Raw genomic sequence first — 18,689 nt, 5'->3', positions numbered from 1 at the left:
GAATTTCTAAAATATCATTAACCTGTTGGTTGAGTTTGAGATATAAGAAATCAATCTCCCCCAAGTTCCCAAGTTGCTGAGATTACCCCAAGAAGTTCGAATGGTTGCTTCAGATTGATTAATTGATAAATCAAGTTCAACAGGAGAAGTCAAATTTCCCCAGACATCATAAATAGTCCTATGCAAATTGCTGTACCTTAGGTCCAAATACTTGAGACGATGAAGACCGTATAACCAATCAAGTATAGAATATGAGAATGAATTTTTAGACAAGTCAAGATTTTAAAGAAGTGTGAGGTTTCGAATACCACCAGGGAATCGGATCGACCTTGGATTTCATTACCCAACAACAAGGGAATATTTGAAATCTCATTTCAAGAGAGATTCAAACATATGAATAAATTTCAAAGAAACATAACTTAAAAAAAAATAGATACACTTGTGTATGTAGATGCAATGACAACAATTCCCACGGTACAACTCTTATTCATTAAATATAACACATTACTGAAAATTGAAATATAATGGATTAGTTTGTTTAAATTTATTTGTTGACATAAATTGATCAACCTGCCAATACAATGATAAAACATCGGAGTATTCTAAGCAACACTAAACAGTGATACTACCTGAGCGAAAAGATTGAAGTTTGAACCACACATGATCAAGGAAATGAAAATAGGCATACCTCCATGATCTACAAATCAGTAAAGGAGCAATCACTATCCAGAATCCCACAACAAATCCAATTGTCGCACTAACAAAAAACCAATTCACTCCATGCCCATCACTTCCTTCATAACTATGAGTTTTCCCATTGGAGCTGCAGTTTATGGGCAGTGGTAGACCACATAAATTGTTGCCAATAAAGCTGGAGGCATCAAAGGTTTGCAATTGAGTTCCTGTTGGAATTTTTCCCTTCAAATGATTATAAGACACGTCTAGCATGCTCAAAAAGCTCAATTTTGAAATGGTTGGAGGGATTTCACCAGAAAGTTGATTCCTAGAAAAATCAATGGATTGTAATGATCCCATATTACCAATGCCTTGTGGAATATGACCAATCAATTGGTTGTGGGACAAGTTCAAAAAGTTCAATCCATTTAGATTTGTGATTTTTCTAGGTATTTCTCCTAATAATTTGTTACTTGACAGATCAATGCTTGTTACCAAACCCAGAATGTTTCTATACTCATCTCCTCTTCCTTTCAGCCATAGTAGCACACTAACCATACTATAGATGGAAGAGTAAGAGCTACCAACATATTGTGCTTCAGAATAGATAGAAGGATCTGTACTTTGGTTCTTTAGTGTCATGGCACTCAAGTTACAAAAACAGCTCGGTATATTGCCAGACAGATTGTTTTCTGCAAGGTCTAAAACCTGAAGATGACTCATCTGACATATTTCATTTGGAATGTGGCCGGCAAAACTGTTTGATCGAAGGCGAAGGATTTTCACTTTTAAGAGCTTTTCTCCAACCCATGTTGGAATACATCCTGAAAGATTATTTTCCCCAAGGTCCAAGGATATCAATTGGTTATTCTTCTTCAAACTGGTTGGAAATATTCCTGAGAGTGTGTTGTTACGAATTTGTAAAGACTGCAGCTCTGCCAAGGAACCCATGGATTGGGGTAAGTTCCCAACAAAATGGTTGCTTTGTAAATTTACATTCACAAGAAATGTCCAATTCATCCAGCAATCAGGTATCTCTCCTGACAAATTATTTGATGCAAGATTCAGAAATTGTAATTGCATTGGCTCGTCCTGATCATTGCATAAAAAGTCATTCATGGATTCAGAGAATGAATTGCTTGAAAGATCTAACTGAGACACATCACTTGAAAGATAGGGTAATTTACCACACAAGTGATTTGAGCTTAGATCAATAACGGGGATAGATATTGGATTCTTTAATGTAGTCCCACTCTCACCATGGATGTGATTATGAGAGAGGTTTAAATACAAAACCTGAGGAAGTGCTTCCCACATCTGTGTGGGAATAGAATCAATAATCCCTGCGTTAGACATGTCTAAATATTCAAGTTTGTTTTGTGACTTAATCCACGATGGAAAGCTGGGACCTAACTGCCATGATCTCACATCCAAATGGAAAAGCTGAAAATTAGGAAGCCAATTGGGACCCACTTTTAAAGTGAAATTGTTCCCTGATGCATGAATCTCCATCAAGCTTGTAAGATTTGCAAGATCATCTTCCTTGACAACAGTTTGAAAAAGATTGCCACCAATATAAAGAGATGACAATTTACAGAGTGATCCAAGACTTTCAAATGGATTTCCACTGAATTTATTAGTAGACAGATCAAGATATCTTAATGATGAAAGTTTTCCAAATGATCTAGGAAGAGCACCACCAATTGAGTTGTTGGAAAAAAGTAACGTGTCAATATTTTTAAATGCCCCAATATGATCTGTCAGATGGCCTGAAAGTCGTGAACTCTGAACTGCAAGTCTTGTGAGTCCATGGGAAATACAAGGAGCAAGAATTTCTAAAAGTTCATTAACCTGTTGGTTGAGTTTGAGATTTGAGAAATCAATGTCCCTTAAGTTGCAGAGATTACCCAAAGAAGTTGGAATGTTTCCTTCAAGTTGATTACCTGATAAATCAAGTTCAACAAGAGAAGTCAAATTTCCCAGGGCATCAGAAATAGTCCCATGCAAGTGGTTGTCCCTTAGGTTGAGGAACTTGAGACGATGAAGACCATATAAGCAATCAGGTATAGAAGATGAGAATGAATTTCCAGACAAGTCAAGATTTTGAAGAAGTGTGAGGTTTCGAATACCGCCAGGAATCGGACCTTGGATTTCATTACCCCATAATTGAAGAGAAACAAGTTTTTTCAATTTGAATATCCACTTGGGGACAAAAGAAATGGCAGGGGAAAAACTAGTGAAGGAAAGATGGAGAGTTTGCAGAGATGAGAAGTTGAGCAAGGATGGTTCATTATAGTGAGGGAGTGTGCATCCTGACAAATCTAGGTGGGTCAAAGAAGGAAGAGATTGGAGAGTGTGTAGCCAATGAAATGCTTTGGATAGGTTTGCATAACTCAAATGAAGATATTCAAGCTTCCACATACTTGATACCCATTCTACATTTTCAGCTAACATAGGCTCGACAGAATAACCTCCGAGGTCAAGATAGACCAAATTGGAGAGATTCCCAATCTGAGATGGAATCTTCCCCATGAATCCAGTAAGAGAGAGGTCGAGGTGAGTCAAGGAAGTCATTGTCCCAAGGAAAGAAGGAATTGACATACCTGCTCCAAGGAAATAATTGCCGCTCAAGTTCAAGTGATTCAAATGCTTTAAATCAGCCAAACAAGGACTTATCTCTCCACCAAACTGGGATTTCTCATAAGCTTCCTCATCGAAGTGATAGTAGCCATCATAGAAAGCAGCAGAAAACGTAGTGTTGAGGTGAAGCTGAAGAACATGGGAAGTGACGTTGTGGCAGAGGACTCCATACCAGTGGCAACAGTTGGTATGATTATGATTCCAAGACCAAAGCCTATTGGAAGGATCTATGAGATTATTCTTAATCTTCAAAAGTGTCTCACGCTCACTTGGGATACACACACTCTCTCTGCATGGTAAGCTGAACAACCAAAGGTGGAGAAAGACAAGAATATAAATGGAGGAATTCATGATCACACAAGGATATATCAAACAGCTTAATTGTATAAGTGCTTCTTGCTTCTGCATATTAAACTTACTTCTTTCTATTATTTATACTGATGCAAGCGTCTTTCTTTTCTTTTTTCTTTTTTTACGTTGCCTTTTTTTAATTATTGACTTTATTATCCAATTCTCCCGACTTAATTCTTAGAATAGGAAATAATTTTGAATTTACTTTATCTATCTCCTTTTTTAATTATTGACTTTAACTATTATTTGATCAATCCTTTTGTAAAATTTTGTTAATTAAACAATAAAAGTCCAACATTTTATTAAAAAAAATTCAAGTCTTCTATTTCATGATATCCCAACCCATAATTAATATTAAATTATTAAAATTTTAATATCCAAACTAAAAATAATAAAGAAAATTATCTTCTAAACAAACCATGGCCGTCTCAAGGTTTTTCATTTTTTCATCTTGAACCTTTGGACACTCCACAAAGTCCAGCGATATTATTGTCTCTAACTTTTAAAGGACAAAATATCCTAATTAAAAAACAAGAATTTGATCAAATGGACTAAAATGACATATTTTTTTAAAAATATCTCAATTAAAAAATAAAAAGACTAAAATTACAAGATTTTAAAAAAATAAGAGATAAAATATTTAAATTAAAAAATAAAAAAATAAAATAACATATTAAAAAAAAGACAACAATTATATTTTAAGCCTATTTTTTTCTTCACTTTCATTATTTTTTTGCCTTTTTTTATTATTGTGCCAAATACTAAAATATTTTTTTAACATTGTAATTCACTTCTTTTTTTAAGCTGGCTTTTTAAAATTATCGACTTAATTATCCAATTCTCCCGAATTAATTCTTAGAATACGAAAAATTATGCATTTACTGTATCTATCTCCTTTTTTAAAATTCCTATGTACACTAAATTCATAAAAGAAATCAAAATTAATAACAGAGAAATATGATTTATTCTTGTGCTGAATACTAAAATAAGAAACATTCTTTTTGGTACAGGTTTTTTTACAAAAATAAATAAGAATCATTTTATTTTAATTTACCCTATAGAACTGCTTAAATGAAAATTTTGTGTCATTAAACTTCATATTTTAACTATTATTTAATCAATCCTTTCGTTAAACTTTTGTTACGTAAACAATAAAAGTCCAATTTTAAAAAAAAAAATCAAGTCTTCTATTTCATGATATCCCAAGCCATAGTTAATATTAAATTATTAAATTTTCAATATTCAAACTAAAAATAATGTAAAAGAAAATTGTCTTCTAAATTAAACATATATAGCCCACACCATAAGTCCATCTAGAGGTTTTCCATTTGTTCATCTTGAACCCTTTGGACACTCCACAAAGTCCATCCATGTTATGGTCTGACTTCTTCAACTTTAACCGTAGGTCACTGCACTATCTTCCTATCAAGTTCCTTGTCATTCACAACAAATGTTGCAAGTTACGTCAAGCAAGAAAAAAAATATATAATTGATAAATAAATCAATTATAGGAAAATGGTGTACTTTAAAGACTATTTCAGTTCAAAAATCTATATAAAAAAAAAGATTCTCTTGTTACAATCTAGCTATTTAATTTTGATCAATTTTTCAATTCACAAAATAATATTCTCTTATATATGAAAAAAAGACTAAATTTAATTGTCATCAATTGGAAAGATTGTCGTGTCATGTATTTCTAATTGTATTCAAACCTGAATATTATTTTCTTTATCATATAAAAATTAATTAGTTATATAAAAAGAAGTGTGAAAAAGAATATTAACTTTTTTTCTCAAAAAAACCAGTATCGTATTTTGTATTTTTTACAAGATATCAATGTAAATAAGAGGAGAAACATAATTTTAATTTCCATTTTACTTTTTAAATAATTGCAAGTGCCAAATTTAAACAATCATAAAAATACTCATGTTCAATTTAATATTCTAAAAAAAAAAACAAATTCATACAATAACTTAAACAATCTACAAAGAAATATAATTTATTCTTGTGCCAAATACTAAAATAATGAATATTTTTTATTTTAGTTTACCATATATAATTTCTTAAATCAATGAAAAATTTATCTTACGAAAATATTAATAATTCTTTTAATATTTGAGTAGCTTACATCAAATCCTTTTGTTACACCTGTGTTAAGTAAATAAGAAAAAGTCTTGCATTATAAAATTCAAATATTCTATTACTTGCAATTTGAACCCATAATTAATTTTAAACTATCAATTTTTTATCATTCAAAATAAAAGAAATGAAAAACAAAATTTTCTCCTAGACAAACGGCTGGCCACTCCACCAAATCCATATCAAGGTCCCCACTTTTCCAACTTGAACCATAGACTACTCCATGAAGTCCATGTCAAGGTTCTCCATTTTTTCATCTTGAACCTTAGGACACTTCACATAGTCCATGTCAAGTATTGCATAGTTCATAGGTAAAGTGAATATGATTCATGAGGTGTGACAACATGCTATTTTGATATTATAACATTGTAATTGAGATCGAGTGTATGTGATAAACTCAGTATGCACATGATTGAGATGTTGTGTGCATTTGAGTTGTAAACTGTAGATTGTACAATCACACGACTATAAGACCCTTTAAGGGCAATGAGTTAATGTTAAGAGCCTTTAAGGGCGATGAGTTAATGTTAAGACCCTTTAAGGGCGACGAGATTTTTCACTGACATGGTACTACATTGCATATAAGATTGAGTCTTAGTGTATCTGCTGCATAACGCTTGTGTATTGTTCTATATTGATTGATTTGATGATATTGTGTTTTGACTATTGAATATGCAAATGTTGTGAAAACGAATGAGACGTGTGGTGAAATAACGTGAGTTATGCTCAAGTAAATTGTATTTTGTTATATAATATTTATACCTATATGTTGTTTTATTTTTCTCTATTAGTTAGGAATGTGATAAATCACTCCTTGTGTATTGTTTGTGTTTGGATCCTATGATGATCTTTAACCTTATATACGGGGGAGCAGATGGCTAGGTGAAGTGATTTAAGAAACCTTGTGCTGAAGGACGTCGGGACACAATGCACTGATAGGATGTGACTGTGAGACATAAGTTTTATATTAATTGCATGATGTTAGTCTACTTTATTTTATCTCACTGATTTAACAAAATATTTTTGTAAATTTTGATGGCCTTATTTTGAGCCGAATATGTTTTAATAAGTTTTAATTGATAACAGTGAAGCGAATGTGAATCTTTTATCCGTGTGAATATGATTATCGATATTTTTATATATTTTATTTATTCGTATATATGTCTGGGTAGAGGGTGTCACACTTACAACTTTGAATTCATAATTTTTTTTTTTAAAAAATAACTTTAAAGTTATAGATAAAAAAATGACATTAAAGTCATAAATAATTTTATGATTTTCGTTAAAAAAGAAAAAAATAATAATTCATAATCGATATCACGACTTCTAACTCAGTAACAACTAATCAACTTATCCTCTTTTGGAAAATAATTTAAAAAATACTTCCATATGGTAAAAAATGGAAAAGATTAGCCCCTGAACGGTAACAAACCGTCAAATTTCCTGAAAGTGTTGTGAGTCCATGGGAAGTACAAGGAGCTAGAATTTCTAAAATATCATTAATCTGGTTGTTGAGTTTGAGATATGAGAAATCAATCTCCCTTAAGTTACATAGATTACCCAAAGAAGTTCGAATGGTTGCTTCAGGTTGATTGATTGATTGATAAATCAAGTTCAACAAGAGAAAAATTTCCTAGAACATAAGAAATAGTCCTATGCAAGTTGCTGTACCTTAGGTCCAGATACTTGAGACGACGAAGACCGTATAACCAATCAGGTATAGAATATTAGAATGAACTTTTGGACAAGTTAAGATTTTGAAAAAGTGAGGTTTCGAATACCACCAGGGAATCGGACCTTGTATTTCATTACCCAACAACAAGTGAATATTTGAAATCTCATTTCAAGAGAGATTCAAGCATGCAACGCATAAATGGTGGAGGAATTCATGATCATGCAACGCATATATGAAACAAGTTAATTGTATAAGTGCTTCTTGCTTCTGCATATTAAGCTTAATTGTATAAGTGCTTCTTTCTTCTTCTTTTTTTTTAGTTGCCTTTTTTTAATTATTGACTTTATTATCCAATTCTCCCGACTTAATTAATTCTTAGAATAGGAAATAATTTTGAATTTACTTTATCTATCTCCCTTTTTAAAATTCATATATACACAAAATTCATAAAATAAAATTCAAAATTAATAACAAAGAAATATATATGATTTATTCTTGGGCTGAATACTAAAATAAGAGACATTCTTTTTGGTACAGTTTTTTTTTTAAAAAAAAGAATCATTATATTTTAATTTATCCTATAGAACTGCTTAAAATGAAAATTTGATGTCATTAAAATTCAAAATTTTAACTATTATAATCAATCCTTTCATTAAATTTTTGTTATGTAAACAATAAAAGTCCAACATTTAAAAAAAAAAATCAAGTGTACTAGTTCATGATATCCCAACCCATAGCCCACTCCATCAAGTCCATCTCAAGGTGCTCCGTTTTTTCATCTTGAACCTTTGGACAATCCACAAATTCTAGCCATGATAAGGTCTGACTTCTTCAACTTGAACCACAGGTCACTCCATTATGTTGGAATAGTTACTCAAAGATTATTTTTCCCAAGGTCCAAGGATATCAATTGGTTATTCTACGTCAAACTGGTAGGAAAATATTCCTGTAGGTTTGTTGTTAGGAATTTGTTAAGACTACAGCTCAGCAAGGAAACTTCAACTTCCCCAATGTTCATTTTCCTTCAAAACAACTAACTTATAAAATTGACAAAAATATTTTATAAATTTACTACTTACATGTGCATAAAATGAGATAAGTAATTGATTGCAATAAACAAAAGATTACAAACATGTTAACAAATATTAAAAATACATAACGGAAATATTATATGCAAATTATTAGGAATTTAGACCTACTCCACAAACCCAGATTCCACCTTCCCTTCCTAATCACTATTAGTCTATACAAAGTACTACATAAATATTTTTCTGTCCTGGCTTGCCATTTGACTGATATGCTTTTATTTTCTACCTTAGTGTTGGATCACATCCTTGTTTTCAGCCATATTCTTAAATCATTATTTGCAATTTTGTTTTGTTGATTTAACATGCTCAACATTTATTTCTTATTCAAACTCCTGCTCTTGCTATGCTACTTGCTTTTCTATTTTACACACACAAACGACACCAATTGATTATGTCGTTATTTGATACTATTTTCTCAAATAATGCTCTGCAAATGGCACAACATTGTTTCTGCATCACCAAAGAATGTATTTCTTAATATCAATGCAAGATTTTTGTTCCCCTGCTTCACTCTAATAGTTTCTTATAATTAAAAACTTTCATCTTACGTAAAAGTCAATTAAAAACAACATATATAACAAACAGAGCAAACAGAGCACTCACAGTGTAACAATCTATAATCTAATGTAAGAGAGCATAAGGGAATACGTTAATCTTGGACCGAAAAAAAAAAAGGAATAAGTTAATAATAAAATGAAATAAAAAACTAAACAATTTTAAAAAAATCTTCACCTGAAGAATTTTAAGTAAACGTTCAAAAGAATATATAAGAAAAGTTTGTGTTTTTCACTCCCCACAATATATATAACATCCTATAGTTTCTTTCAAGAGAGCATCAGAAAGAAAGGGAAATAAAAGAAATATTTACTAAATTATTTAAGCAAGAAATAGGAATATAACTTTCAGCACTTTATTAGAATAGATAATAAGTTTAAAATCGTAGAGAAAAAAAATACTTTCAAACACATACCGAAAAAGACAAAACATACAAAGTAAAAATTAAAAATAGCATCATCCTAGGGTCCTCCAAGAAAGTGTCAATTTGTTAACATTAGCAAGCACTTGGAACAAACTTTTAAAGAATGGAGAACATGGCGAAACACTGACATTAATATCTACTTCAAGAGATGAAAGATTACACGTGGAGGGAAGTTGGTGACCATGATGAACATTGTTGATAGTGAGAAAACCAAGACTCGGAGTTGAAAACACAATTTTGTGACCATCAATAGGGTAAGCAAGATCCGGGTTAGAATTATTAATCCAAAGGACTTTAACACAGCATATTTTCAGGAAGGGGAAAAGCGAAGAGATGTCATAGTTGGACAGAAAAAATAGAAGAGGGAAACACCAAATGGAATCTATGGTTCACAAAAAGAAAGATTTTCAATTGCTGGATGTTGTGAGACACGCCATATTTCAGGATATATATCATCTAGTTGTTCGAGGTCGGTGCGGAGAATGATCTCAAGATTAAGTAGTGGAATGGAATTAACCATCTCGACCAGACAAAACCTCGAACACAAACTTGTGGCAATTGAAAATACTTGACTTCCAAGAAACACACATTTACAACCCCAATAACTTTGCATGCAATTTTTTGTTCCAAAAAAGTAGAGATAGTTGTCTAAAAAGAAGAATAAAATTTAATTGTTGTTAGGAATAACTACAAGAATTCTGAAGGATATGAGAGAAACACACATTTACAACCCCAACCCATTTGTAACCCAACAAGAAATGACTTTTATGTTTACTCTATCATTTTGTGTTGTCCATAAAATATGAATCATGCACAGCATTAATAATGTAATATCATGGGTGAAAAACCAAAACAAAGATCGATTCCAATATCCCGTTATCAATATATAGCAGTATCAGAAAATGAAAAGCTAGAAATACAGGCATTGTAACGAATCGCATAATTAAAGGAAGGGAAAGATGAATACCATCGTGGCTTGTGAGTTATGAGGATGACCAAGTAAAGGGAAAGGCTTATAAATAAGATGAATTGGATGAATTTCATTCAACGGATATATAATCGATGATTAATCTCTTAGTTTATTTTTTATCTTTTATAATATCTTTTTAAAGAATAGGTTGAATAGTTTATTATTTATTTATTTGAATATGTGTGTTCACGAATAAAAAGTAAACTAAAAGATAAATTAATCTAAAAATAAATAAACTAAACGATAAATTATTCTAAAAGATAAACTAATATAATGGAAAGGATAAAAGATAAACCTGCATCATTTTTTCTTATGAACTGTTGACAGAAATATATAGTATTCTCAATAGATCCTAAATTGACTAACTGATTGTTTAACAGAATGGTATTCTAATTAAAAGATAAACAAAATAATTACTATCCGACTTTTTAATAGATCATAAATGATTAACGGATTGCTTTTAATAATCCATCCACTGTAATCTAAATAAAAAAAATTATTTAATCTATCTATTTGACAAGCCTAAAGAATAGGAAGAAAAAGTTTACGTGACCAGAATACACACGTAAACATTGAAAAATCCTCAAAAAATAATGGTCTTTGAACAAAAAATAGGTTGGGGAGTGGATTAGGAAAGGTCTTGACACCCTAAAGTGTCCATTAAAAAAATGGAACCTATATTTAAATGCACAAAATCTTTATAATTTTATATATATTTATTTTACACCAAAACATTCTTTTCATTTATTTTAAAAAGAGCACATTTGATTTTTTTAAAGAATTTTTTTTTTAATTTTTTATCAAAATAAAAAATGTAGCCCAAGGATTTAAGCTAGCAAAATGATTATTCATTAGACCCTCACAATCCAATAATATTGAAGATAGAATTTTTATTTGTTAATGTTATTGATTGATACTTGAATCAATTTTTTATAAATAAAAACTATGAACTTTTAAGATAACAAATTAATGATTATTCAATTAAATTTTATGATTAAGCAACATCAAAAAGTAGGAGTGCTACTCTTTTAATGTCACAAACAATTGAATGAGTTAAAATTAAATTATTTTTATTTAAAATCAAGCAATATAAATTAAGAAATAACATAAACTCAGAATTTTTATACTACAAGGAAAATAATTCATCACTTTCTAACAACAGAAAAATGGAATAAAACAAATACATGCCCCTTCACTGAATTTTCCTTCTTTATTCGTCCCCCTCTTTGAGGGTAACGAGTTTCTTTTATAATCCAAGAACAACTTGGTCTCTAAGTAACCAAATGATTCTATTAATTATACCATGACTTTCTTGTTTTAGGCTTGTAACTTCATGACTTTATCTTTTAGCAACCGCTTTATTTTTTCTTAGTTGAATGACCCTTGAGTTTTTTTATGATCAAGTCCTCTTGTACGCCCACATCTTCTACAATTTTTTTTTTTCTAATTCCTGTGGACTTTTTAAATTCCTTTTACATTCCAGTGGATCAATGTTTTCTTTCCAATTCATCTTATCATAATTTCAATTTCGGCATAACAACTTATGAAATGACAACAACTTTCACACACACGGCAGATTTCGTCCTTTCACCTCCTAATTTTGAAATTCCAAAGGACAGAACACAGGAGATCGAAAAAGTTTATGAGATTTTAAGTTTTTTAAAGATCACTTTCGGAAGGAGCATTCAACATTTCAACGCGTACGGTTGAGTCATCTTTGTATTTGACACCAGATGCATGTGAGCGCAGATTTGTGGACAATAATTCTCAACGTTGAACTTTTGTACTTTGCTTCCCAACTCTGTCAGTTGTCACTACACCAACTATGTCATGCCAGCAACCTTTGATGCATACACTATCTATCTATTTATAATATATAAATCTTAAGCTACAAGACAATATGCTGCGTGGCTGCCATGTCAAGTATATATTGCCACACCACACTATTTGCTTATGTGTCATCACCTCCTCAATTATGCTCTACAATTATCCCTCACCAACTCTTTCTATACTACCTAAATGATTGTTCTTTGACCGTTTAAAAAGGGTGTTAAGAATATTCCATTTTAAGTTAACTCATTTATTGGATAATTACTCATAATTAAAAGTCATTGGTAACATTCCACCTAATACGTTTAAAAAGAATATCTGTTAGTATTTAGAGTTAGTCAGTTCGTTAGTTTGTTAATTGTTGATACCTGTTTGTTGAGCTTAGGTAGAGAAGAAGTATGGCAGATTGCTTATAAATAAGAGAAGAGATGGAGTGAAAGGAGTATCTTGTCAATTGTGAGAGAATTATGGCTTATGGCTTATGGCTTGGGAGGTGCAGTTCCTCAAAAAACTTCCATATATGAGTGTTTTATTCTGTAAATTGGATAAGATTAAATATACAGAGAAATTGACAACCTCTTTCAGATAGTACTATTAAATAAGATAGATTTTTTTTTTTTTATACGGCACATTGATTAAGAACCTAAAATTTGTGTTACGACCCATGATCCTAGGTTCTGATCAAACCCCAACAGTACTTAAGGTGTAGTTTGACTACTCAGCAAACCTTTGTATTGCAGTTTCCGAAATAAGAAATTAATTATGAAAAAATAGAATAAGTTTCAGAGGTATTTTTGTGAAAGAATTTGTAAGTTAAGACAAACATTTACCAAGTTAGGATACATCTATGTTAACAATGCAACAAATGTTTAAACAATGACAAGTTGCCAAGTCTTTGACAGCAAGCAAATTAAATGCAGAAAAGAGAATAACGTGGGTATGAACTAAAATGAAGACGAGAAAACTTCTGAAATTCTATTATCAATGTCCTTAAGCTTACAAACAAGCTGAAGAATTTATTATTTAAATTGTCGTACCTCAATTGTTGAACTAAAAAATAGGTTCAAAAAAAAAATTGACATTGCAGAATATATATATATATATATATATATTTGATTACTAGCTAGCTCAAAATGTGATCCAAGACATGCTGACTAGTAGAAGTAAACATTTATTTTGTGGTCATGTGGTTTGCTTACTTTGATCATAAAATTTTGTTTGCTTCTAAGGCTCTAAGGGCGTACTTTCTGAATCATGTTCAATAGAAACTCTAGAAAAGTCTCAATTGTGCTCCAAAGGCAGCCAATACTAGGAATGTGTTATAAGCCCAAATAATTGGATAGAAATGGATGTAATACTCAACAACAAATGAATATTTGAAATCTGATTTCAAGCGAATATAATACATCAATTTGTTTAAACTTATTTATTGAAATAAATGGTTAATTATTTTAATAAAATAAGTAACTTTTTTTTGGTATGTTTGTCTAAATTATTTTTACTTTTTTTAAGAAACGAATCTTATCTATTTCTTAAAAAAACACTTATATAAAAAACATTTATTTTAAAGTTACTTTTCTTAAAGTTTCAAAAAACTCATTCAATATTAACTTAAGCAACTTACCTAACATGTGATTTCAAAACTTGGTTTTAACCAAGAGTACTTACTAACTATTTGAATTTTAATCTACCGGATTTAGCAAATGTTTTTATCATAGAATTACATCTAGTTGATCTAAATTACAAAATTAACAAGAATTCATCTGCGATATTATGCTCAATATGAAAATCTTTACGTCCCAAAACAGAATTTACATAAGGCTCTAAAATCTGAAAAAAGAAGATAGCAATGACTACAAATTGATCACAACCTGCCAATACAATGATACAACATCGGTGTATTCTAAGCAACACTAAACTCTGATACTACATGAGTAAAAAGATTGAAGTTTGAACCACACATGATCAAGCAGATGAAAATAGGCATACCGCCATGATCTACAAATCAGCAAAGGAGCAATCACCATCCAGAATCCCACAACAAATCCAATTGTTGCACCGACAAAAAACCAATTGACTTCATGCTCATCACTTCCTTCATAACTGTGAGTTTTCCCATTGGAGCTGCAATTTATGGGCAGTGGTGGACCACATAGATTGTTGCCAATAAAGTTGAAGGCTTCAAAGGTTTGCAATTGAGTTCCTGTTGGAATTTTTCCTTTCAAATGATTATAAGACAAGTCCAGCATGCTTAGAAAGCTCAAATGTGAAATGGTTGGAGGGATTTCACCAGAAAGTTGATTCCTCGAAAAATCAATACACTGTAACGATCCCATATTACCAATACCTTCTGGAATAGGACCAATCAATTGGTTGTGGGACAAGTTTAAAAAATTCAATCCACTTAGATCTGTGATTTCTCTTGGTATTTCCCCTAATAACCTGTTACTTGACAGATCAATGTTTGTTACCAAACCCAGAAAGTTTTTGTACTCATCTCCTCTTCCTTTCAGCCATAGTAGCACACTAATTAACTATACTATATCTGGAAGTATAACTTGAACTAAAAGGTGCTAGAGAATAGATACGAGGACCTGTACTTTGATTCTTTAGTGTCATGGCACTCAAGTTACTGAAACAGCTCAGAATATTGCCAGACAAATTGTTTTGTGCAAGGTCTAAAACCTGAAGAAGACTCATCTGACATATTTCATTTGGAATGTGGCCGGCAAAACTGTTTGATCGAAGCCGGAGGATTTTCACATTTAAGAGCTTTTCTCCAACCCATGATGGAATAGTTCCTGAAAGATAATTTTCCCCAAGGTCCAAGGATATCCATTGGTTATTCTTCTTCAAACTGGTTGGATATATTCCTGAGAGTGTGTTGTTACTAATTTGTAAAGCCTGCAGCTCTGCCAAGGAACCCATGGATTGGGGTAAGTTCCCAACAAAATGGTTGCTTTGTAAATTTACATCCACAAGAAATGTCCAATTCATCCAGCAATCAGGTATCTCTCCTGACAAATTATTCGATGCAAGATTCAGAAATTCTAATCGCATTGGCTTGTCCTGATTGTTGCATAAAAAGTCATGCATGGATTCAGAGAATGAATTGCTTGAAAGATCTAACCGACACACATCACTTGAAAGATAGGGTAATTTACCACACAAGTGATTTGAGCTTAGATCAGTATTGTCGATAGATATTGGATTCTTTAATGTAGTCCCAATCTCACCATGGATATGATTATGAGAGAGGTTTAAATACAAATCCTGAGAAAGTGCTTCCCACATCTGTGTGGGAATAGAATCAATAATCCCTGTGTTAGACATGTCTAAATATAGAAGTTTGTTTTGTGACAGAATCCACGATGGAAAACTGGGACCTAACTTCCATGATCTCACATCCAAATAGGAAAGCTGAAAATTAGGAAGCCAATTGGGACCCACTTTTAAAGTGAAATTGTTTCCTGATGCATCAATTCCCCTCAAGCTTGTAAGATTTGCAAGATCATCTTCGTTGACAACTCCTTGAAAATTATTGCCATCAATAAGAAGAAATGACAATTTAGTGATCCAAGACTTTGAAATGGATTTCCACTGAATTTGTTAGTGGACAAATCAAGATATCTTAATGATGAAAGTTTTCCAAATGATCTAGGAAGAGCACCACCAATTGAGTTGTCGTAAAAATGTAGCATGTCAATATTTTTAAATGCCCCAATATGATCTGTCAGATTGCCTGAAAGTCATGAACTCTCAACTGCAAGATTTGTGAGTCCATGGGAAATACAAGGAGCTAGAATTTCTAAAAGTTCATTAACCTGTTGGTTAAGTTTGAGATTTGAGAAATTAATGTCCCTTAAGTTGCATAGATTACCCAAAGAAGTTGGAATGGTTCCTTGAAGTTGATTATATGACAAATCAAGTCTAACAAGAGAAGTCAAATTTCCCAGGGCATCAGAAATAGTCCCATGCAAGTTGCTGGCCATTAGGTTCAGGAACTTGAGATGATGAAGACCGTATAAGCAATCGGGTATAGAAGATGAGAATGAATTTTTAAACAAGTCAAGATTTTGAAGAAGTGTGAGGTTTCGAATACCACCAAGAATCGGACCTGGGAATTCATTACCCCTAAATTGAAGAGAAACAAGTTTCTTCAATTTGAATATCCACTTGGGGACAAAAGAAATGGCAGGGGAATAAATAGTAGCGGAAAGATGGAGAGTTTGCAGAGATGAGAAGTTGAGCAAGGATGGTTCATTATAGTGAGGGAGCGTACAGTATGACAAATATAGGTGGGTCAAAGAAGGAAGAGATTGGAGAGTGTGTAGCCAATGAAATGCTTTGGATAGGTTTGCATTTCTCAAATGAAGATATTCAAGCTTCCACATACTTGATACCCATTCTAAATTTTCAGCAAACAGAGGCTCCAAAAAATCACTTCCAAGGTCAAGATAGACCAAATTGGAGAGATTCCCAATCTGAAATGGAATCTTCCAGATGAATCCAGTATACGAGAGGTCGAGGTGAGTCAAGGAAGTCATTGTCCCAAGGAAAGAAGGAATTGCCATACCTTCAAAATCATTGGCGCTCAAGTCCAAGTAATTCAAATGCTTTAAATCAGCCAAACAAGGACTTATCTCTCCACCAAACTGGAATCCCCTATAACCTTCCCAATCGTAGCCATCATAGTAACGATAGAAAGCAGTAGAAGGTGAAGAGTTGAGGTGAAGCTGAAGAACATGGGAAGTGACGTTGTGGCAGAGGACTCCATACCAGTGGCAACAGTTGGTATGATTATGATTCCAAGACCAAAGCCTATTTGAAGGATCATTCAGATTATTCTTAAACTTCAAAAGTGTCTCACGCTCACTTGGGATGCACACACTCTCTCTGCATGGTAACCTAAACAACCAAAGCTGGACAAAGACAAGAATATAAATAATGGAGGAATTCATGATGTGTCATGCAACACAAGAATATATACAAAACAAGTCTACTTCTTGCTTCTGCATATAAATCATCAAACTTCTATTATTTATACTGCTAACCTGCCTGTTTTTTTTTTCTTCACTTTCATTATTTTTTACCTTTTTTATTATTGTGTCAAATACTAAAATATTTTTTTTTAAAATATGATTTATTCTTGTGCTGAATACTAAAATAAGAAACATTCTTTTTGGTATAGTTTTTTTTTCAAAAATAAATAAGAATTATTTTATTTTAATTTACCCTATAGAACTGATTAAATGAAAATTTGGTATCATTAAACTTCAAACTTTTGTTACGTACAAAAGTCCAACATTTTTTTTTTAAAAAAAATTAAGTCTTCTATTTCATCATATCCCAACCAATAATTAATATTAAATTATCAAATTTTCAATATTCAAACTAAAAATAATGTAAAAGAAAATTGTCTTCTAAACCATAGCCCACACCATCAAGTCCATCTCAAGGTTTTCCATTTGTTCATCTTGAACTTTTGAACACTCCACAAAGTCCAGCCATGTTATGGTCTGACTTCTTCAACTTTAATCATAGGTCACTGCATTACCTTCCTATCAAGTTCCCTCTCATTGACAACAAATGTTGCGAGTTAAGTCAAGCAAGAAAAATAAAAATATAATTGATGAATAAATCAATTATAGGAAAAGGGTGTATTTTAAAGACTATTTCGGTTAAAAAATCTATAAAAAAAGGATTATTTCATTCCAAGCTACCTATTTAATTTTGATCAATTTTTCAATTCACAAAATAATATTCTCTTATATATGAGAAAAAGATTAGATTTAATTGTCATCAATTGGAAAGGTTGTTGTATTATATATTTCTAATTGTATTCGAACCTGAATATTATTTTTTTTATCATATAAAAATTAATTAGTTATATAAAAAAAGTGTAAAAAAGAATATTAACTTTTTTTCTCAAAAAAATCAGTATCATATTTTGTATTTTTTACAATTTATCAACTTAAATAAGAGAAGAAACATAATTTTTATTTCCATTTTACTTTTTAAATAATTGCAAGTGCCAAATTTAAACAATCATAAAATACTCACGTTCAATATAATATTCTCAAAAATAAATTCATACGATAACTTAAACAATCTACAAAGAAATATAATTTATTCTTGTACCAAATACTAAAATAGGAAACTTTTTTCTTTTAGTTTACCGTATAGAATTGCTTAAATCAAATGAAAGTTTTATTTTAAGAAAATATTAAGAATTTTTTTAAAACTTTGAGTAGTTTATATCAAAGGTAATTAAATTTAACTTAATTAGTCTTCAAATTTTAACTATTATTTAAACCAATTCTTTGATTACAAATAAAGTAT

The 18,689-nt window shown here is 31.3% G+C and overlaps 1 protein-coding gene and 1 pseudogene across 1 annotated transcript; both read right to left on the bottom strand.

Annotated features, from left to right (window-relative positions):
- Nucleotides 1–533: 533 nt before the first annotated feature.
- LOC114390078 (receptor-like protein EIX2) lies at nucleotides 534–3,698 on the bottom strand. Its single transcript, XM_028350763.1, has one exon. The coding sequence runs from the start codon at nucleotides 3,664–3,666 to the stop codon at nucleotides 613–615; it is 3,054 nt and encodes a 1,017-aa protein (XP_028206564.1). The 5' UTR covers nucleotides 3,667–3,698; the 3' UTR covers nucleotides 534–612.
- A 10,562-nt stretch (nucleotides 3,699–14,260) lies between these two features.
- On the bottom strand, nucleotides 14,261–17,308 carry LOC114390029 (annotated as a pseudogene).
- Between the last annotated feature and the right edge of the window lie 1,381 nt (nucleotides 17,309–18,689).

Source organism: Glycine soja, chromosome 16 (genome assembly GCF_004193775.1).
Source record: "Glycine soja cultivar W05 chromosome 16, ASM419377v2, whole genome shotgun sequence".
Lineage (NCBI taxonomy): Eukaryota > Viridiplantae > Streptophyta > Magnoliopsida > Fabales > Fabaceae > Glycine > Glycine soja.
Note: the sequence above shows the minus strand (reverse complement) of the source record. Positions and strands in the feature narration are given on the sequence as shown.

Excerpts from the sequence above, each read along its gene's own strand:
- LOC114390078 (XM_028350763.1), bottom strand. The coding sequence starts at position 3,666 with ATGAATTCCTCCATTTATATTCTTGTCTTTCTCCACCTTTGGTTGTTC.